Source organism: Coturnix japonica, chromosome 4 (assembly GCF_054131305.1).
Source record: "Coturnix japonica strain WE chromosome 4, WE-NBRP24, whole genome shotgun sequence".
NCBI classification, from domain to species: domain Eukaryota; kingdom Metazoa; phylum Chordata; class Aves; order Galliformes; family Phasianidae; genus Coturnix; species Coturnix japonica.
This window is the reverse complement of record NC_140666.1, coordinates 22,996,684-23,020,486: the sequence shown is the minus strand read 5'-3', so window position 1 is coordinate 23,020,486 and position 23,803 is coordinate 22,996,684. Positions and strand designations below refer to the sequence as shown.

Genomic DNA, 23,803 nt, shown 5'->3' with positions numbered 1-23,803 from the left:
GAGTAATGCAGTTGACTATTTAGTTTTGTTGCTTCAATAGGAGCCTGTGTACCAGCTACGATATACAATTTTTTTTTCTATCCTAATTTCTTTTCTAGTTCCTACTTATACATATAAGCCACAGACAAAGCCTACTACAATGAAGAGGAATGCTCAATGACAAAGCTGAGCTGTGGCTGGGCTTCATGCTCCTCATGACTTGTGCACAAAGGAGACCCACTGACTGCACCCTTGTGCTTACAACCTGCCAGATGTGTCGCAGTAGCAGCAGATGAAGATATCCAATGCTTCCCTCTGACCTCAGCCCTATTCATAGCCAGTGCTGCGGGACCATGTGAGGAAGAGGAGCAGCTACGGGAACCTGGGGAAGTGGGCATAGCCTGTATGATTTCAGAGGAGGTGCTGTGTGCCTCACAGGCTGCTGCTCTCTGGTGCTTCCTGTGTCACATAGCTAGGATGGGGCCAGCAAACAATTCATCACAGTATGTCCCATGGTCAGGAGTGCAATGGTTTAACACTGCTCGCATTATAATTGTATATTTTACAAAATCTGAAAATGTTAGTGACTGCATGGGTGAATTACAGCAGGAAGCACGGCAGTCAGCAGATAGCCATATAAACTGGAGTTAGTGTCAGTAATTTAGTCTTGAAATTAAACTATGCAAGTGGTAAATTGGCTCAAAGGAGGAGACTATAGGGCACACAGTTGGGGGCTGAGCTGACTGAGGTCAGATTTCTCTTTGTGTTAAATGTCAATAGCTGGCATTTAAAAGAGACAATCTATACAAACCAATAACACAGGGTATGAAAGAACTGCTGTTTAAAATGTCAAACTATTTTAAATCAAAACAGAAATCCAGATAATTTACAAACTAAATCTGACCTTTTGTATTTGGAATATTTATACTCCAGTTGCACATTCAACAGCAGAACTTGTAAAAACCTGACAGCCATACATCTGTGCATGAATCTTCATTAAATAAGTTTGCAGATGGAAACAGATTTCAGTGGACAAACTCCCAGTTGGAGCAAACTGAGATAACTTGACTGAGCCCAGTACTATGTTGGTTTCTATGAGCTGAAATCTGACCCCAAGTCTCCCAAGGAAAGCAAGATATCTGTTTATCTGCAAAATCATATTTTTTTCTGGTTGGCATAACTTCTATTAAATTATTGTTTTAATAGTTTAATTCCTGACTACAGATGTTGAGGAAAACAAAACAAAACAGAAAAGCAGGAATAAAACAAAAAGCAAAGATAAGATAGATTCAAATCTCCATGCTTGAAGAATCTGCATGTAGCATTAACAGTGTAACATCAAAAATATTTACAGGATTTTTCTAGTGCTTAAAAGGTGCTGGGTTTCTTGTCATGAAGAGTAACCTACTGTGCTTCTTTACAAGAGGGCAACCACAAAAGCCTCTGCATGCTGCCACCTCTCATTCAAAAGTTCTGTTCCCACACCTGCTCTGTCTCTCTCTATGTCCATGGCCACCAGAGATTTTACTAATCAAGGCAGGATGAATTACAGACTTCACTGAGAATATAACATATAGAAATTGACCTAAAATGTAGCATTTCCTTACCATCAGCGTGAAAATGAACCTAATGAGCATGCCCTTTTTCCATGCAAATGACCAAAACGTTGTAGAGATCACCAGTTAGAGATTATTAGTGTTTAATACCTAGCAGCCAGAACATTTAAAATATCCTTTCAGATGGCATTTACAGTTCATTTCTCAAGAAAGGAGGGTGTGCATTCAAAGAAAGAAGATTAAGTAGTAGAAACAGTAATACTGAATATCTGAACAATTAATTCCTTTAGAATTTGTTTTCTTCTTCCACATGGCGAGTTAATATATGAAGGACTTACCACTTTGTGGATTTAATACATGGTGTTTGTTTATAGACCAGCCTCCCAGATTTGAAGCATCCATTTCAAAGCCTTGAAGGATTACTGTTCTTTTCTCCCACAGGATAAAATCAGGACATGTCTCATATTCATATCCCACTGACACTGAAAACAAATAATTAAAGATCTATCAGTCTAGTTTTTTGTTTTTATTTTTGTTTTTTTTTTTTTCCTCTGTGAACTACTATGTAATTTTTCTTTCCAGGTTTTGATATTCACCTGTCAAATAATGATAGTACAGATTTACCTCTGCTTGATTGCTATTGTTGAGTGGTATTTTTTTTTAAGTTTCAGAGATTAGTCTGCTACAACAGGTATGGTTAGTACTATTTCATAGCAGAGAAATGTCTGCATTATCACTTTTAGTTGTCTTAAGAACACCAGTCTTCTCAACTGGTATTTCTGTTAATTATCTGAGAAGTGGCCGAAAGAGAAAAAACAAAATCCACATTAAACATTTACCACTTGGTGTGGTAAACAATGACATATTTTAACCTTTCCAAAATAAAAATACCTTGAAATATATTTTAATATGAAATAAAAAATAGTTTAAGAAACACCATTTTCTGACATTTTCAGTCTTCTCACTTTTTCTACCTAGCAGCTCTAGGTTATAATACGATCAAAATTCCATTATTGGATTCAATCATAACATTTTGATTAGCTATAGTAAGGAGCATTTTTGTTTGTAAGATAAATGTTTTATGGGAAACGAAAAGTCATTCCTTACATTAATTTCACTTGCCAGAGCTGCTTCATTATTTTATCAGAAAGAATCTGTTTTTGCAGCTAACCTCTGGCTTGCAAAACTCACATCTTAAGTACTGACAATGTTTAAAAATGTACAGGTTTCAGCATTCTCTCATTTTTGAGTTACAGGGCCTATTTTGACTAAATCCAGCACTTGTTCTAGGCAATTACCTTGTTTGTGTGCCCAGCTGTGTACATGGAGCTTCTTCCAGAATGGCCACTGACCCCCTGTGCTGGCATGAGCCTTCAAGGTTCAGTAGCCAAACATGCTATTTTCTAAGTGTTAATGCAAGGAGAAGATAAAGGGTAGATTTTTCCTATGAAGCACCCTCACACTTGTCACCTTCATGTTAGTATCTTCACCCCATTTATGCACTTAACACATTCAATCCTGGGTCAGATGTGTACGCTTGAGAAAAGTCCTATAATTCAGTCACTCATCCTTGCTAAATGAACCATTACAGACCCACAGGACAGAGTTTCAACTGCTGTGAGGTACCACACTGATATTTAGGTCAAGGGAAGCATGACAATCTATACCATCCAAGAATCTGTGCCAATGGATCCACAGTGGCACACTTACCAGCGCTGTAGCTAACACTGTAAAGTGTTCCTGCTATTCCCTGCCTACAATCTGATGTTTCTGAGCTGTCAAGCACACTCTAGAGACTATGATTCTCTTTCTTAAGAGTTTCCCTGCTCACAGGTAGTGTGTAGTTTTTTGTCCCTTTCCATCAGCAATACTAAGACATGCACTCACTTGGTGTGTCTACATAAGTGTTTCTACGCATACTCATTTATGAAAGAAGTCTATTCTGCATGCAAGGAATTTTTTGGATAGTTTATAGAAAGAAATACTAGAAAATTTTTTATAGAAAATTTGTTTATAGAAAGAAATACCATAGAAAGAAATACCAGAAAGAAATAAAAAGAAATACCAGATTACTCTCAATGTAGGATGTCCCAAGCCATCTAAATGAAGGCACTTAAAATTTCCTATCAACTGTTTTGCATGCAAAATAAACAAGGTGAAGTGTAAAAATTACAAAAGCAATCAAGTGACTGTGCTTGAAAAGTAAGTATTTGTGTCTGGCAGCTTTTGAAAAATGCTGTGATTTTTGTAAATGAAATGACAATCTCAATTTTAACCTCATTGTGGAGTGTTACTTTCTGACCAACTTCATTTATAACTCTTTTATGAGGTGACTGAGATTTCACTGCATGAAGGAGAAGAATTGCAGTAGCTATATTTTTGGACACTAATGGCCAGCAAGAGCAGTTGCAGCCTTAACACGGATTTCAAAAGATTTACTGAAATCACCTGAACCAAAAATCTATTATTTTCACACAATTATTAAGAAGAATCAAGAATAATTTGTTAGCACCAGCATATAACAGTTTCAGGGTTGCTGCTACTGCTCCAAAATAAAGGTAAAAAACTCATAAGACATGATTAAGCATGACAGCAACCTCTACTTCAACCTCTCCTGAAGTATTTGTACTTATCAGCATCTTACTTTGAACAATGAATATAACTCAACAAAAGTAACAAGTAGAACAATAAATTGAAGAGACCTAGGACAATTCTGCTGGAGACTTTATATTTGCATCCAGGAGTGTACATTGTAGCACACCCTGTCCCTGTTGTAGGGGACCAAACCTGGTGTAAGACTGATCAAACTGGAGGCTACTGAAATCTTCCCTTTTTCTATACTGAATTACAGCAGCATGCAAACTATACCACAGAGGACTGGTGTTAACTTTCACATTGTATTTTTTTACTTAGAATAACAACAACAAATCCTATTTTATTGGCTCTGCAGCTACTTGGAAAAAAGCAAGTGGTCTCTTGTTAAAGACTTCTGGAATAGATAAATACCAACTAACATTTCCACAACAAATTTAAATGAAACTATTTTTGTGGTGAAATAGACTCAAAGCCATCTTTCCTGTAAAAGATTCCATGATAATTTCTGTCAATAACCCCAAAGAAGAATAAAGATGTTTATGGTAGTTATAAAACCAAAGGCAGATGGTTACATTCCTGAGTTCCAGGACTTCAACCTGCTGCAATTTAATTTAATTAAAATAAAATCTGAACAGAATGCATTATTAAATATTGGTAATACACTGGCAGAGAAAATCATTTTGACAAAATTTATAATAACAGATGCAGATAAAGGCCCCTGAGTACTACAGTGCATTAGATTAAACTTTATTACGATCTAACAAAGCATGCTAACAGTTCTCTTAAAGTATAAAGATTTTTGATCCTATTTTGCAAGAAGCAAAAGAAAAAAACATTACCCCCCAATTAAACAATTAAAAAGATGCTATCCTGCACCATTTTGCAAGTCTTATTCATATTTAATCATAAGACTCATCTATTTCTAATTTGAGAACATGTAACTACAGAACCATTATATAAGACGTTATGTATTTGATTTAACATCCAGGCGTGTACTGGACTTGACCATTATAAGGTTCTTAAATGATGTATAGGGAATTGGAATACTGAACATTTTGATCTCCAGCAGGTTAGTGTTAACATGCATTAACAGAGCCTTGATATAGGGCACATGAAAATACTCCAGAGAAAGCCCCATCAGCACTTGGCACCCTTCTGCTCCTGCCTGATTACCAGTGGGAATGCCAAAGGGCATGCTGGAATTTTGCTTTACTTCTGGACTGGTAGAAGTATATATGCGAAAGCAACAATCCAACAAACCTTCCCTCACTGCAAAACACTATCAGGAATTTGTATGGACTAAGACAAGATTTGAACTCTAGCCGTGGAGTTTCATGAGATGAGCAACAAAGGATGCTCTTGCTCCCTGCCACAAGCCAATCCAAAGGTTCACAGAGCTCTCCTGTGTTAGTGCCAGCACCTGACTGTTCCCTTAGTAAAGCAGTTTACCCTTCTGCAGGTTTGTGCCAGATGTAGTAGATCAGAAGCAGATGGGATAATTCAGCAGCTCAGGATGCCTTGCACTAGGGATGGAGCTTTGATTGCTTCAGGCCAATTGTAATGTGTGAGCTTCAGCTGAAATGAGAAGACCTGTGCTTCAGCACTAACATTCATAACAGATCAGGAAACTAATGAAGCTGAAAATTTGTCACTTATTTTCTGGTAGCTTCAGTTTTCAGCTGAATTTGTTCCTGATCTGGCTCATTTCATGATCAAATATATGTGAGTGGTGGCCCAGGGGAGAAGGAAGGACCAAATGAATGTTCCTTCTGGCAGCAGCCTGGACTTCTATCAGTTTAAACAGGCTGTGGGATCGCTGTCCTATAACAAGCTCCTTGTTTTCTGATATATTCCTATGTGCATCTTATGATATAAAGTCATATTCGATATTTTTGTTTCTAACATAATCCTTTATGACACCAACGGCTATGTCTGCACCATTCTCCAAGCAGAAATGAAAGCGCTACCGTCCTCCTTTCTCTCATCTCCTATCCACACAGCTGCTTTGTAGCCTGCGTGGGAGTACGTGATAACAGTCAGGTATGAAATGTGCTGGGAGCTGCTGGGGATAGCACAGCCTGGATGGCACCTCCTGGCCTTGCACGGGCCAACATACAGGCACAGAGTCTTCATGGACAACATGACAGGTCCTAAACAAAGCTTCTGGCTGTTGCCCAGATTAGCACTTTGCTCTCTAGAATGAGGCACGCTCCTTGTGAGGATGAATGGCTTCATGTATCCTTCGCTATTCTTGTTTTGCAGCCTGTTCCTGACAATGTCTCTTGCTATTATCCCTTGACTTAAAAAGCACACCAGAACTACTAAAGAAGAGAACACGACTCATTCATAGCTCTAAGCTTTGCTGATAAAATAATCTTGACAGAAAGCGTCTGTAGGATTAATCCACTAAGAAACAGAACCCCAGAATCAATTAAAAGAAACAGCAAGTCAAATAAAATGATGAAAATCATAATAAAAAATGGTTAGATAAACAAATAGCACTTTCACAGACACCGTTTCTGTAGCAGTTTTCAAAATAGTCACTTGGTAAAGAAAACCTATGTAATGTGATCATTCTCTTATAAATACCTTCAAACAACAAATCAAGAAGTTTTAACTGTTAGGGACGTGAAATGCAGAAAAAAGGATGCCTGAAAGTTAGAATTTTGTAAACCCTAAGTGGAAATGACATTTTAAATGTCACAGCCAAAAAATGACAGAAACAATGACACACCAAAGGTCATATTCAAAGTAACATTCAAAAACAAAGACAGCTGAATATAATGCCGTTAGTACACAGCCATTCTCAGAGGGAAAAGGGGATATTCAAATTGATTAAATTAGAAAGATGTCATCAGAGGAGCAAGAAAATAAATATTCCTAGGAAACTACAAGTCATTTTAGCTAAAGAGGCATTTGATTAAAAAAAAGTAAACGTGGCAACAAAAGGTATAAGCGGTACTTTCTAGGCTTCAACCGTGTTAGTGCTTTTGCTTATAACAGGGTGGTTCTACATACCCATAGCTTCTGCCAGACCAGAAACCTTTTGTCCATATATATCTGTCTTATTCCAGGCAAACGTGTAGACCAAATTGGCTGCAGCGGGAAACCATTTCTGAAGCAGGCGTCCCTCAACAGCAATGATCAGATGTACTTTTGTCATTCCAGAAGGGATGGTTGAGTGCGTCAGAATAACGCGTAGCAAAGTTTTATATCCTGGCGTTCGACTGCTGAGATAACTCAGCTTCACAAAACTCGAAGGAATTGGGATTTCCTCCTGGACCACCTTGGGAAAAAAAAAAAAAAAAAAAAAAAAGATGTAAAACATCATTATATCCACAGCCAAGAAAAACGAACAATCATCTATTTATCTGCAATAACAACAGAAGGCTACTTTATATTTTACATTACACAGTCATGATGTGAGCACAGTACAACTTACAATACCGATTTCTTCTGTGATGATCTGAACAAGGCAATATAGGATAAAAGAATTATGGAAGGCCTTGGGGTGGAAAGGACACCAAGGATCATCAAGTTCCAATCCCTCTGCCACAGACAGAGCCACCAACCTCCAGATCTTGTACTAGACCAGGTTGCCCAGGGCTTCAAGCAATTTGGTGTTGAGCACCTCCAGGGATGGAACATCTACAGCCTCTGGGCAACACTGAAAAATTACTGGATGGTGGCCCATCTATTTTGATAAAGAACTTCTTCCTATAATTCTTTATGTTTACCTACTAAGGAGCAAATACCATCTCTCTGGCAGTAAACACTACAGCTCATAATGCTCTGGATGAGTGTTATAGCTTTACCTAGGCTTTATTATTTGGGGTACTTGATGAGTACACAGCAGTGAAGATAAAACAGGGCATCTATCATCTCACTTACAGGTGAGTGAGTCCCCATGGTGTGCATCAGAGTTCACATCCCATAGCACTGCCGTCAGTGCCACTGTCTGAATCACTCAGATCAGAGCTGGTGTGGCTCTGCCCATGTGGAGTGGTATCACTTCCCAGCTGCTGTGAAGATAAGCCCTCAGCTATGAGAGGGATTGCAAAGACAGTGAGCTTGTGTGGGAAAAGGAGAAGCTTGGCCTTGACCTTCTGAATGGCGTGGGACTCAGAGCTACAACATGGGATTTATCTCTCGTGATCTACTGAGAGAAAAGAGCTCTTGTAGGAATGGCTGCAATGAGGAACAGGCAAGAGAGGGGAACAGCTCAGCACAGTCACTCAAAAGCCACCGAAAACCTTAAAAAAGTAAGTGATTTGAGTGAATTTCAGTAACAACAAGCCAGTCTGTCACAGCGTAAAATTAGCTAAGCTCGGAAAAATGCAAACTGTTTTGTTTGTATTCCTGTTTTTCTGTCTTTCTTGTTTAACAATAAATTCCTTGTTTAACAATAAATTCCTTCACTTTCACAACATTCTTATTTACGTACTGCAACAGTATCACTGTCACAGGATTGCTGCAGTACAGCTGGAGGCCTGCCAGCGTTTGTCCTTTCAACATATGAAATGCAGTGTTGCCAGGGAAATCCTGCTCCCTTTGTTGTTCCTGATTCCAGTGTTCCCCTTCTTTCCTGCTGACATCCCAGCTGCCCCCTCTGTCATACATCTGACATCTTCTTATTTTTAACAGAAAAGCAGGAGGAAATATTCATGCATTAATACATGCTAATGTATCTCTTTCTCCCATTACTCTGGGTTATTTTTTGCTCTTTTCCCAGTACTGTACAATACAAGTTGACACTCTAATGACCCTCCAACGCCAAAAAATAGACAGGGGCCAAGTTGTCTCTAAGTAGAATGCATCTTTATGTACTTCATTGTTTTAATAAAAAACAACCAGGAAGACCTCATGTGGAATAATGCAACCCATTTCTTCCTTACTGGTGCCCATCAGTTATTAATCAATGTTTATTACTTTCACTTAATGTTTTGTGACTATGGTCATCAGCTGGCTGAACCAAGATCTGTCTTTGATTGTACTGACTGAACTCTGATTGCACAAACGTACACAAAACAGTGGGGTTTACTTTAACAAGACCTAAAACTGGTGTTGTTGTATCTTGTTGGGTATTTTACATACATCACCTTTATTAAGAGCAGTTAAAGGCAAGATTAATTACAAAGTGGTTCTAAACACATAAATGAGACTCAGGAATAAAGGATATTCAAATAAAAACAATCCAAAAGATCATAATAAAAGTACTCTATATTGAAAAGAATAATACAAAAAGGAAAAAAAAAAAAAAAGCAGCTAACATATCACTGGAGATGCCATTGTAAAGAAAATGTGAACAGGTGAAAAATCTCTTGGAGTCTTTAAAGAACTCTGCGGAATGTCTCACATTCAATAATAAATCACAATAAGACTTCCCATCTCCTCCTTCTATTTTGAAGGAAGGAATAAAGTATTTTAAAATATTAACAAAATGTGAAGAAAGAGAAAAGCATCTTCCATAACAGTACTAAAGAGATCTATGCTAACCTCACTGTGATGAGTAACATCACAGTGGTTACTTGGTACCAGTGTTTTCACAGCAGAAGAAATTAAAGCAGAATATATACAGTGAATATTTACCATATTCCATGTCCACAAATTGGTTTTAAAGTCTGAAACTGCAACTTTTGAATTCAGTTGTAACGACTGATTTGAGTGAAATCCTTTTTTTCCCCTTTTTTAAACTTGTGTAAATCTGGGGTCTATGTGCTCTTGTGTTAATGCACACTGATCAGAAATTGGTAAGCCTTCCATAGAAATGTTTGATAAAACTGTAATATGAAACTACACTCTTATGAGTAATTGGGTGAGTGAGTTTAACAGGCATGGACTTGTTTGGCTTCCAGTGTCATAATTTATTGCTATTTGCATAACAACCAAAGGGAGATGTTTCCATGTCACGATCACCAAATAACTGAGTAGGGTACAATAATGAAGGTGAGGAATGGTAATTTTGAACATTGTCTAGAACTTGTTCAGCAGCTAAGCACATTAAAAAAAAATGTTGAAGTATTTTCATTACCTGTAGCTCTGGAATAACAGTTCCTCTTTCTGGACAGGAGCCTCCAAATGCTGTCAGGGGTGAAGGGAGTACAATAGGATTTGGGCTGATAAAACTACTGACATCACAAGATGGTATATCTGACTCCACTCTTTGCATTACAACTTTGTCTACAATGACAAATCTATTCCAGGGCAACCAGAGTGTCCTTTTTTCAGATATGAAAGGAGATCTGTCAAAAACCAGAGTAACGGAGATGCCTCCCACAGCCACAAGGTCAAAACTGGAAAAGACAAAACAAAATTCATTGCTCTTGTTTTATCATCACATTATCAGAACTTCCAGTGCATCATGAACAGAAACTTTATATTGTTCATTATGGTCCTTAATTTACCATGTGAAAACATTCCAGTATATCTTCCTGATGTTAACCACAGTATCCATGAAGAAGGCTTCACCTCTTTACAGTTTCTTTCTGCATGCACCAACAGCGAGGTACAATATTTCACTGCTCTTCTGTCTCTCTCTCCTCTACTTATCAACCAGAACTGATAATAACAAATCATCTGTTACAAGAATCTAGACCTAGTTGATTTGGATTATAGAAAAAGAAATCTCTAGCTCAGGAAAGGGACACTTACAGTCTGTGTGAACATTGTCTACAGAATAAGAAGCACGACAGCCTGGTAGGCCTTTACTTTCTTAACACACCCCTTTTCCATTTTCTAAAAGTTGCAGGAGAGTACGGCGAATAAGAAACCATTCTATGCAGGATATGGTTTGGGGAAAATTGTGGATTATTTGCACTGAGCAATGAATCAGCTCTTGTAAATAGGGCAGGTGAACTTCTGGAAGCTACAGTGACGCACCTTTGGTATATATCTGGGCTTCAAAGCAGTGGGACATAGAAGGCAAGATATACACAGTCATAATTTTCTGAGTTTCTGACATCCACAGTCAAGCAACAGAAGACAATATGTAAATAGATACTTCTCTGTCTGTATTACTGAATGCATCTAATACCGAGACTTTTGATGGTAACAAACTGTGATAAGAAGTCAGGCTTAATTATGCATATCTCATCACATTTCTCAAATGACACCGATTACATGCACAGCAAAATACAGGTAGCATATTTCCATGCAACAATTTTATCCAGACTAGCGTAAATAGGAAATGGTAATTACTAACTTTCAATAGTGTGATTTGAAAGTCAAGAAAGTAAAGTAAAATAAATATGCATGCTCCTTATGATTATAAAGTGACAAAGGCAAACAAACAAAACAAAAAAGTGACTAATTGTACTCTTTCCTTTCTGGAAGTGAGCTTCTGTCTTCTTGTCTTTCATAACACAGCCAAGAAAGATGAAGCTGATAGAAACTTAGTACAACTGAATTTCAAGAGTACATCGTGATCCTACTGCAAATATGTGGCCAACTCTGCAGTGCAGTGTAGAATACATTGGAACTCATCTGTCTTTGAGAACTAAACCAGTTCTAAGCCCAATTAGGTTGGGGAAGGGAGGGAACTGTGCACAACAGGATGCAGAGCTACAATGTGACCCTTCTGTCACTGTGAAGATTTTGTCCCCAGTTTTACTTGTATGGCTTAGGTGATCAGCTAAAGGAGTTAACTTCATTGACATGTCAATAAACTACTTGCAAGATTTACACCTAAAGACAGAAAAAAGAGGGAAGACAGAGAATTCTCTGGAAAGCCTGACTACTGAACATTTTCAAATGTCAAGGATGTGCTGGTGCAGCAGTACTGTCAGATTTTGACTCCACGCATTTGAATGCCACTAATCTTGTTTCTGTTCAGTTTTTTCTCTTTTTCCCTTTCTTCTTTCGTTCTTTACCACAGGTAGCTCTAACAGGTATGCTACCAAAGCAGAGTCAGATGGCATTCTGAGTCCACACTTTGACCAGTCAGCTCTATGAGAATATTGCACATGAACGGGCAGAGGTGGATAGATGATAACTAGAAAAACAACAATCTAGGCTGTATGTAAAATTCTCACCTTCCATCTTGTCGACTGATGGTATATCCATACTCATTGTGGTGTAAAAAGCTGACGTTCACACCAACCAAAGGTGTTCCATCTATTGCTACTACTTGGCCACGAATGACACATGCACGTCTGTAAGAAAAAGCGTAGAGGCAACGATGTCAGACTCACTGAGAAGGGTATTGACTTAAACTGAGTTACACTTCTGCCCCAAGCAGGGGGAATTGCTGTAATGTCATCATGACTTGATTTTAAATGAAAATTCAAGCAAGCCCAAAAGATTGATTTAAAAAAAACATTATTATGAAGACACACAGGCTGCCCTATGAATCGTTAGTGTATCAAGAATACATTTCCCTTTCTGTCTATATTTCAGAACACCATTTGTTCTGCCATTGAATATCTATGCAAATGTTTCACTGATAGCATGATTTAGTTTGCTGCAGCTCTGGAGGTGATGATTTGAAACCTCTGCTGCTATGAATAGGGCATTGCTGCCTGTTAGAAAAAAAAGGTTGAACTAATGCAGTGAGGCAGCAGTGAGACACATGATCATAGTTCAACTTCAGAAGGTTACACTGGTAAATCTAAAGAGCACCTAAACAGGTTATACCCTTTGAAATTTCCTCTAGTACGTGTTGGACTTGCAGCCACTTAGCAGCCTAAAAATCTTCCCATTCCACTAAAGAGGTTGGAATATGGCAGCACGACAGAATGTACCAAAATCAACTGGTAGGAAGGTAAAATCATAAGTGGGTCCAAATATAGGCTGACAAAATCATACAAAATGAAAGCTGAAAGGAAATACAAGACTTAATCTTGTCTGTTTCTTTGCCTCAGGTAAGATTAACTATGCCTACATCACTCCAGACAGATGCTTGTCTATATCCTCACCAGATAACTCACTCCAATCCTTCCGTATGAGTGCTTTACAATTTTTTCCTACTGCTCAAGCTAAATTCTTACTGTTGTCTTTTAAATCTGATACTTTCACCTTAGAACGCTCCCTTATCTTTGGCCTTTTTTTATATTTGAAGACTGAAAAATAAAGGAGAAAAACACAATCAAGGATGAGGAATAATATATGAAATATTCTCATTGTACAAATTCAGACCTAGTGAGATTCTCTAAGGGTTTATACATCCATATTCCACTGAAATATCTTCCAGCATTTTGCCCCATGCCTTCAGCTATTCTACCTTAGCACACCTCTGCTGGCTGCAAGGATCCAGATTTAGGATCTAATGATACAACTGCACATATTTCCTGGAAATATGGTTTCATATAATGAACTGAATGGTGTAGACAGAAATATTTTGATAACATTAAGACATGTAGGGTCAAAAACATTAGGATGTCTATAAAGACAGCCAGTATTAACTGTTTATGATCATCAATGAGCATAAATTTAGACATAATGTTTCAATTTCAAGTTGAAAGTTTACAGTAGACCTCAATAGGCACACACCAACTTTGTGGTATGAATATGTAACCTAAAGGAAAAGCATGGGGCCTTAAATGGAAATTATTTTAAGAGTCTATTTATAAACTTAAGAAATATCCCTTGAGAAACTAATTGATCAGGATCCAGTGAAATCATATATGTGAATTAGAGACCATAAATTTCTGAAAATCAGGACTTGTTTCCTAAGATCCAAAGCCACGCGACAGAACAATAATTTACCGCTATGATATCATCAAATTGAGTCGACTCTGACCTGAGAAAACACAACTGGCAAAAAATTACCTCTTTATGAGTATGCCATTCACCATAGCTGTTAATAAGAATTCCGTGCTCCTAAAAAGGTACTAATTATAAGCAAAGTTGATGAGAGGAATGGGAAATGCTGCACTAATGTCAGTACACACTTTTCTGCTCCCTACATTAACTAATGTTGTTAGGTTCAGGTTGTGGCCTGAGCTGTGACCAAAATCTGCTGCTCCACTGAAGCCAACCAAACTCCTGTGTGTTTCAACAGACTCACAAGACTCACAGACTCACTGAAGAAGAAAAACGAGGTTCAAGTACTCTCTGATGTATTAGAGTAGTAACAAATGGTTCCAATTGTTTTCTTGTATTTCTGACATCAACAGACTTATCTCTCACTTTCCAATTCTTTTATTAGTGCGGTCCATTTTTAAAAAGCATGTGGGTCTAAGAGAGACTTGTAGGAGTCATCATTATTCCGTATGCTATTCTAGTACTCTTGTTTGTTCGTTCACTGATTCTCATTCCACAGATCTATCTTCTGACTCCACTATTTCCTCATATTTTATCAAGCACACAGATTTCTGTGATAACAACTCATCAAAGTCTTCATTATTTCATACACAGCCCTTTTCCTCTATTCATTCACTTCTCATTATTCATAAATAATATTAAGAGACTTATCTTTCAACTTCCTGCTCCTTTTTTTATTCATTGTATTTTACAAGCCACACACATTTACACTATGTGATAAAGACTCCTAAAACTCATTATTCTACGTTTATCTGTACTGAACTGTCTTTCCACTCTTTTAGATTTCATATGTTATAAACCGTCCTTTGTGTCACCACATTTGTTCTCATTATTTACTGTCTTTTTACTACCCACTCAAGTTGAAGAGTCTTCACTCTTTGGCCTCTTCTTGAATTACCAGAACCTACTAAATCTTCAGCTAGGCATTTGATCAGAATTACTTCTAATTTTTGCATTTACTGCAGACATTAAGACTTTTTTTCAGTTACTTTATGGCCAGCATGAATCTGCAGGGCTCTGGGAATTAACAAAACACCCCCACAGTGCAGCCGCTTGCCCTGCTTCCCCAGTGCCCTGACAACTCACAGAGTGGATGACCACGCTCTGAAGGGAGCACACTGGCTTGCAGAAGATCTTGCTTAATTCCTTTCCTTAACAGAGCATTTAGAGCTCTCTCCTCACAGTGGTGTCACATTTGACTCCCCTGCTATTTCACTATTTCTTTACCTCACTATTCACTCTATTTCTTGGACCTTGCAACTGCTCACTGCTATTCTTAATTTTAATGGAGAAACCTCTAAACATCATTATGCCTCCACAATGTTCTGCATTTTCCTCTGGGATTTTCAGCCTCTAAGGCTTATTCTACACATTTGTGACTGACCTGCTTTCATTTCTCATGTGGGATAACAACTGATACCACCTGTCCTCCAGCCATTTAACTTGCAAAGATTGCATGACCTTGGAGTAAGGCCACTCAGGTTTTAACTTTATAGCGAGTGCAAAAATGAGTTTTCCAATTAGGAGCATTTTGGAAGGAACAAGTCCCTGATAAGCTGCCTTAGTGTTTTCAAATGTATTAAAAATGTTTCTTGTCCCCCGATGTGCTGTTCTAAAGCTGCAGCTCCAGGGGGAGCAGTTGAAAGAAAGCAGAGATTCCCATGGGTTGTAGGTGGCCTAAAAAAAGTAGAATTTCTCTGTAAATGCTTCATGGGTCATTCTGTGCATAAGTGAGGAGCTCAGCTCTGTGACTCTCTGATCCCTGCTATGCAGTTTGTTTGACATCTCTAATTTAAAATATAAATAGCAGTTTAAAATTCCAGATGCATTCTTTCACTGCTTGTAAAGCACTTCATTATTCTACCACCATTCTGTCTTGCTCTGCTACTTCTTATTTGTTATTTTTTCTGCTTCTGTTTAGTGCATTGAGTTTCCAATATTCTCTGAGCACCTCAGGCTGAGACATTAAGCTCAGATGTGGAACTCTGTCAAACAACGTGTGAATTCGCAAGTGTCACATTACCAGAAGATGTCATTTACTGTATTACATTTCTGATTAAAACCTTCAATCAGAGAAATTAAGCTAAAGGCGGGTAAGGTACATTCATTTCTTCCTGCTGACAGTGTTGCTGTAAGCAGCCTTTGAAGGGTAATTAATTCAGTACCATGCACTGGACCCCTTTTGTAGGCAATTTGCAGTGAGTCAAATAGCTTGCCAGCAGCATGCATTAAAAACTCTCAGCAAAGAAACAAGCTGAAAATCTTCCTGAGAAAGGAAGTTGATAAAACATTTTAATCCTCTACACCAAGCTACATGCAGTGGCTCAAAATCATTCCTGATGCAAGCTACCACATTTTCATTTATTCAGAATTTGTCTCATCTGCCTTTAAGCATATCACTGTTTAGGTTAGCAGCATGTCAAAAACCCTGCACAAATAACATAACAAGAAAATATATTTTTTGAAAACGATGAGTTTTTTTAATATTAATTTTGGTCTAAGCATTGAACAAACACTATGCTGTAGAAGCCTAGTTCTTAAAAAATAAGATCTAATATAAAGTCCATGATGCAAAAGGATAGATGTCCCAGCAACTGTCAGAACTACTCATTTTAGTATGTCAAGCAATGAAAATGTCAGGAATATGGCAGAGACCAAACACTTCCAGGCTTAAGGACAGAGATAATCTTCTCTGTTTTCTGATAGCTTTCCCAAAGCAATTCAACATGAAATTGGCATTATCTACAGTGAGATTCATGTAAACATCACCCATATTGGAGTTGAAGTGACATACAATACAGTAAAATACTTCACAATGTCATTTTCATCAGAAGACTGAGAACATCAGTTTTCAGGTAGAAGAAACAGGTATTTCTTCTTTAATCCTCCTAATGATCTTGGAGACTTGCAAAAAGGAATAACAAAAAACAGACAGGGCTTTGCAAAATTCTATATCTGAGCACCAGTGTGAACGGATACCAGCACTCTGAAATGAATCCTTACAGCACTTCTTGATGAACTACTAATGTTACAAAACACAGCATTAAAAACAGCTAGGAGTTAATATCATCTGCACAGACAGAACCTCTTTAGCAGTATCTAAAAAGAGATTAAAAATCTCAAGTATTCTTTGGCTTCCCCCAGATAGGCAGGATCACAGATTTTTGATGTATTTACGGTAGTAACAGTAACCTACCTATGTGGTTATTTTTGTTTGTTTGTTTGTTTGTTCATTTTTTCAACAATCTTAACTCCTAGGAGATGAACAGACACAGATGACAGCCAGACTGACCATGTCAGGGAAAGATTATGAAAAGATACACTGCTGCTAAGTTACTGCTTCCTTCTGAGATTCTGCTTATTCACCATCCTTAAGGAAAATTCTGTTTTTAATAACGTTTGACTTATGGATGAGCAATTTTTCAACAGCCTGGATGACTTGAGGATCAAGTCAAGTGTAGACCAATAAACTCCTTAGGGTGTCCCGTCCATTGCGGATCACTGTTGACAAAACCCCAGAGACATGGTGCAGGGCAAGTCTCGAGGCACTTCCCTAACTCTAAATGCAGAAGCAGCCTCATCAGAATCCCAAAGATCTCCAGTCTCTTTACCATGTGAGGGAATGATATTTGGGGTGTGCACAGTGCACTGGACCAACTACAAATCACATTCCTTTGTATTACAGAGCCTGACGTATGAAACCATGGCAAGGATGGGCTGCTGCTCACACACAGACCTTCAATGCTCTTCATTCTCCTAAAGCATACCAGACATGAGGGTAAAGAAATGAAATACTCAGGAAAAGCTTTTAAATCCAAGTTAAATCCCATCAATGATAGCTTTAAAAGATCAGTTCCTTATATCTACAAAAGCATGGTGATGGGATTATGTGCAATCTGGCTGCTAACATTTGCAGTGCCACAGAACACTGTTCAGGTGACTTGAGCGCTCACCTCCTCTGAGAAAACACCTCGTGGTGAGACATTTTGATGAGGAAAATCTTTCACTTGTGTTTTAAACTGCAGTCTGCTGCATGGCATGTACAGCCAGCCAAGGATCTTGTACCAGGTGTAATGGCACGGTTCCATCAGTGCTGTACTCTTCATGCAGTTCATTTTCATGCCCCATTGTTCTACATATTTATAACATCCTGTTTTGTTATTAATACTGATTAAATGTCTAGGTATTACAGATCAATAAAGACTGTTTACATATTTACTTTATTAATAATTTATACACTACAAAGTGTATTGAATTTGTGTGCAGCTATGGAATGAAGTAGAGGTTGTAACCTAAGTGCTATTTACTGTGCCCTGAAAATAAAATAAAAAAATCTTACAGTCTTATTACTGGAACATGGTTTATCTAATGTATAGGCCTAGTTGACAGGGTAATAGTTAGGTGATGTGGATGATTTGTAGATCTCTTTGTCAGCATGTAAGTTATAGCTTCCCAGGTGAACTACAGCATAAAAACTTATATGTCCCTATATTTCAAATGCTCAAGAAAATGTGTGTTACCAGGTTTCTGAGCACGTAAGTGCCCCCCTTCTATTGCACACTTTTCCTATTAAAGGGCAAGTCAATCTCCAAAACACTCAACGATCACACACTACTGTTTACATGACAGCTTAAGAATAATCTGCAACACAAAATAGTTAACTTCATACTCCTTACGCATATGTAATTAAAAAGCAAGTTTGTTAATCAGATAGATAAATAACACCTTGAATTTACTACTCTGAATACTAAACAAATTCTATCAAGTAGCATATATGAATGCAACACATGCACATCTCCATGCCATTAAGTGCATTTACAGCACCAACAGTTGAACTTCTCCTCACTTATTTTTCAAATACTTGACGGTTCACTTTTCACAGCACATAACACATAACAGTAGAGTTACTGTGATGCTTTTATAGTAGCAATGAGAATATAATAAGAAAGACTCACAGCTGTCGGGGCTTCAGTTTGATATCTTTTAAAATATGTTTTGATTGTCAGTGAAGACTTCTCCATGATCTACATTTTTCCTCGTTAAGTAATTCCTTGCTGTTCTCAATATTCAGAGGCCTTACATATAGAATAAAACTCACCTGCTTTCAAAGGAGATATCTCCTGGGATCACGTGAGTGCTTTCCTTCCCAATAAGAAATCTGATTCGATCATAAAAGAGCCTTGGAGGATGCTGAGAGAAAGGCGGTTGGCTGTGTTGGATAAGGTCAAGGGGATCAGGCGAACCCTGGCAGAGAGGACTCGCATAACAATTGTTTTGCTGACAGCAGTCAGGGTCTACGCAGTCTGTCAAGCCATCTGAAACAGAGAGAATAGAAAGTTCAGAAAACTGAGTGATTCTGAGAACAAAGCACAGCATTTACTACTGGAAAGCACAGGAGGTATTTAATCAATTGGAAGGCATGCTGGTTATGATATGCTCAAATTCAATAAAGCATTTATGTACATGCTCAATTCTGGGTAGGTGTTTCTCTCTAATTATTAACACTGTATCACCTCATAAAATCCCCACACAACAATGACAAAATAGAAGTTACAAACCCAGTGACTAGGGAAGAGTGGGATTGCAGAACAAACGGAAGAAAATCACTACACAATACTGCCACATGGGGCAGCTGATCTCTCTGATAGACTTTCACTGTCCCTACTGTATTTTCACACTTGTGAAGGATATACATTCACTGTGTAAGGCTGCAATAACAACAGAGTCTGAAATGTCATATAAGTCCCATGAGCATCCCTACTGTAGTAGTAAAACAGATTCTTGTAGCAGTTTTCTAACTTCCATTTTAAGCCCTACAGTAGTTTTATATGTTCTTCAGGATTTTTGTTTTCATCTACTGGTTGCAATACTAAGATGAACCCAAAAGGGCAGAACCATGACTACAGTCCTTTTGCAGTTGGTGGCAAACAAACTCACACCTTCATACAGGCTTTATCCCAGTGACCTGAGGGGTGTAGACTTCTCCATGGATGTATGCCCAAGTAAAGCAAATATGGTAAGTGAAAACAAATCTGTTTCTCCTCCCTTCTCTCCTCAAGCATGAAAAACTGTAGCAACAATTGACTTTTCAAAAATCTACATTTCTCCATGGAGAAACTTGCAGCTATATTTGAGGCTGACAGACATTTACTTAAATGTCTAAATCTTACAATTAAAAAGAAGGTGAAGCACTGAAGTAAACCTAAACACCTAAATAAAACTTAAAATTGGGCCATCAGCATTTAATTGTTTCCATCAGCAGCCCAGACGTCCAAATTACCTAAATTACACACTTGAACAGAAACTCAGATTTAATAAGGTACAGCAAAATGTCCAGCTATCCTCTTAAACCTCCATTTCACAACTTATCAGTTGCTAACTTCCTTGGATTGACAAACATACTAATGCATATAAAGGAACAGCAAGGCTTCATATCGTTTAACCTTCAAAGCAGACATCTCCTCTTTGTATTTTTAACAAGGCCAGTCTGTATAAATATGGAGTCATCATATCACTGCATGGATTTCCCTTGTGTTAAAATTGGAATGCTACAACATCAACATACTGTCAGATATTTTCACTTCAAACTTTGACTTCTCCCGCTCTATTTGTGCCGACACTTTTGTGCCTATAAAACCCTACATCCTCAAGGCAAACTGTAATATCAAAGAAGCTGCTGTAGTTTTATCATTGACTTTAATGGGTGCAAGACCAGCTCTCAGACAACTCTGCTCTTTTCTCAATAGAGCTCACTGCTCTCTGTGAGTATTCAGTAAATAACAGCATAAAATATTCACTTTGGAAGGAACGCAAAAGCTCTTCAACTGAACAAACAAATGTAATGAAATGGGCTTTCCTGCAACCTGAAAATCTTTGCCTGACCTTGAGCAAGGTAATCATTTGTCTAAGCAAAAAATATTAACAAATCTCTCCTACTGCAGCTGGGAAATCAGATAGTGCTGGCTGATGATGATGAGACAAGGGCAATTGTGGATAGCTAACAACAATAATCTGAGCCCCTCAGGTCTAGCAAAGCTGACATAGCTACAGGTCAGCTCTTCCATTTTCCCCCAGTCCAGGAACACAACAGGCAAACGCTAGTAGCGAGAGGAGAGCTTCACAGGGCCATGTTGAGTTTATTGACTTTGAGAGTAGCAGTCACTTTATATTCAAGAAAACCTAAAAAGCTATTGAAATCTGCTAGGAAGTCTGTTAGCTGAAATAATATGCGATCTCCAGTCTAAACAAAGCCACACATGTGATGGAAAAAGAAGTAAATATATGAGCCAAAGGTGAGGGGTTCAGTATGCTCTTATGAAGGGAAAAAAAAAAAAAAGTATTGTAGGGGTTGAAAAGTAAACTTGGAATTGTAAGGAAAACAAGAATCTACTCTTACTGATTCCTTTATTTTTTTTTGTCCAAAGTATGAGTCATTCTATACTCAAAATCAGTGAGCTGAACAGAAAAAACATCAAGTTTACTACCACACCCTCCATGACTGTAAACAATAAAAAATTCTACTAGATTTGAAAAGGTAATGAAGAAAGTAAAATCCTTTGCTTTTACTCTATACTTATGAAGAACCCTGCGTGGGTTCTGATGTGGCAGACTGCAGCCACTCAGGTCAGGTCTCTACTGGTAGAGTGGTTCCAGCAGTGACAGCTCTTCTTCTAGGAGCTCATGTATACCCTGCAAGGCATGAACTGCTGTGTACCTGGAAAATGTGAAAAACATTGGTCTGGCAGAACAAGTACCAATCATTAAGACATGCTTACTCCAGAATAACTATCTGTGGGGAAGCTATTTTGGAGTAATTTATTCTGCTGTAGCTCCTCTGATTAATTTTTTCCTTGTCAACAAGCTGCTCAATGTGGGAACTGAGCTGACCCGATTCTCTCACTTATGTAAGAGGGAAAAGTGAAAATTCTCAGAACTATTAGAATCTGAAGATTTGCTTAGAAAATAAATAGCTATAAAGACAATTAAATTCTTCACAATTGCTTTTTCCAATAGAATCATTCTTTTAGCATGGGTCAACAGCTTACGTCTGGGAACATGTGCTCGGCATTCATGCTATATACTTAAAGCAGGCAAAGGGAAAACCACTTCCAGTTTTCCAACCAGACTCAGCTTTCATTTGTTCTTTGCAAAGTGACTATCTTATGGTCACATATAGATTCTGCTAATAGAGTTATTTTGACTTGAATTACTTCACCTGGTTTAATTTCCTTCTCTGGTGTTTCAGGGCTATGAAAGTGTGGGATTCCCACTAGGAAGGGCGTGAAGTCCCAGAAGCTTATCTGAACAACCCAGAGTGGCATTTGTCCTAACAGCACAACAAATGGATATAGAGTTTGTATATAAGAATTTCTAACTATAATACTTTTAAATAAAGCAACTTTTAGCTTTTTTCTCCAAACAATCACACCGAAATTAGAAAATTAAATCTGCTTCCATAAAGCTGAAAGCAGTTTCTCACACTTTGTTGAAGTAAAAGAAGAAAACATCTACTTGGGGCCAATTTGGAACCCTTATCCAAAGTAAATTGTTTCTTCCACTTAAGGCTCATTAGTCTTCTGTTTTAATCTAAAGCAAGCAAGCAAGCAAGCAAACAAACAATAATCTAAAGCAAACAAACAAACAAAAAGGAAAAACGAACTCCAAAATCAAACTTTTTTTTTTTTTTTTTTTTAAATAAATCCACATGAAATGCTCTGTGATTTCTGAGCAGAACTATTTGAAGAAAAATTATTGAGGACACTTTGTTCCAGCCTTCTCATACACATAGCTTGCCTTATTTGGACACAGTGACACAGAGAAATACATGAATAGATACTTTCCTCAGCTTAAACCTTCACTTACACATATTCCATAAATCAGATATTCCTGTCCCTTGCAAAGATTTTCTTTAGCTGTATTCTTGCTGTTTACTACCATAATTCAGCATGATACCCATTAAAAGGAATTAGTAAATGCATGTGTAGATCCCGTTATCAACAATCCTATTTAAACTGAGATTTTTAATTCATGAGAATAACTCCCCAAAAAATATCTCATTAATAAACTAATTCATTTGAAAATAGCACATATACACAATTTTCAGTTCTCAACCAATGGTCACAGTTGTTTGTGTTTGCTTTTGTGTGTGTGTGTGTTAAGTTTTCAGATCGCGAATGAACTATTAAAAATTAGTGTGTTAAGAAAACAGCAGGGTTTCTATTAGATCTCAGGAGACAACAGTAAGGAGTATGAACAAACCACTGCAAACAGCAAAAACTGTAATTTATACGTCAGGGGACTCTGCATACTGGAGTTTTTATTGTCAATTATAAGCAGCGCATCACAGCATAGGTGTAGACTAGGATGTATTACAGGGGTGTAAATGACTTTGGTTTGCTATTAGCATTTTTATATTTATCTAATATAAAAGGCAGTCGGGGACCTTCACAGTGTAGTACAGATTATATAACAAGTGACTCAGATTTTGGTGAGACAAATTTCAAACTTGAGAGATGGCAGGAATTACATGTTCACAACTTCCAGGTATTTTGCTGTGCATGCAAAAGGTAATTATAGATCTTTTTTTTTTTTTTTTTTTTTTTTTAAGTAAATAAACTAGACAGTCAAAATACTTCTAACATTATTGCTAAAACAGAATCCACAAAGACCAACTTGAGGATAAAAAGTGCTTCATGGCACTCTTAAATAATTTAAGCAACTTCAAAGAGAAGGCAGAGCATGCCAAAACAAGCTGCTCTGTTCTCAGCCTTGCCACTCCTCTCTGCACTGCTGCAGCAGTGCTAGGACAAGGTTTGCTCCTTTCCTTGCTGGGAGAAAGATCCTTTCAGGAAGCATTCAGTAAAGAATGGCATTAATATTTATTGTGTCAGAAGTTTATGTCAACAGAATCACAC

General features: G+C 37.8%; 1 protein-coding gene across 13 annotated transcripts in view; it reads right to left on the bottom strand.

Annotated features, from left to right (window-relative positions):
- The window catches only part of TENM1 (teneurin transmembrane protein 1), a 782,075-nt gene that overhangs the window by 57,863 nt on the left and 700,409 nt on the right, over positions 1-23,803 (bottom strand). For all 13 annotated transcript variants that reach the window (XM_085546285.1, XM_085546289.1, XM_085546287.1 and 10 more), the window contains 5 exons: positions 18,988-19,204; positions 12,161-12,280; positions 10,162-10,423; positions 7,149-7,416; positions 1,874-2,017 (listed from right to left, as the gene is read on the bottom strand). In XM_085546285.1, coding sequence (XP_085402411.1) covers positions 1,874-2,017; positions 7,149-7,416; positions 10,162-10,423; positions 12,161-12,280; positions 18,988-19,204 — 1,011 coding nt within the window. The remainder of the gene's footprint in view (positions 1-1,873; positions 2,018-7,148; positions 7,417-10,161; positions 10,424-12,160; positions 12,281-18,987; positions 19,205-23,803) is intronic.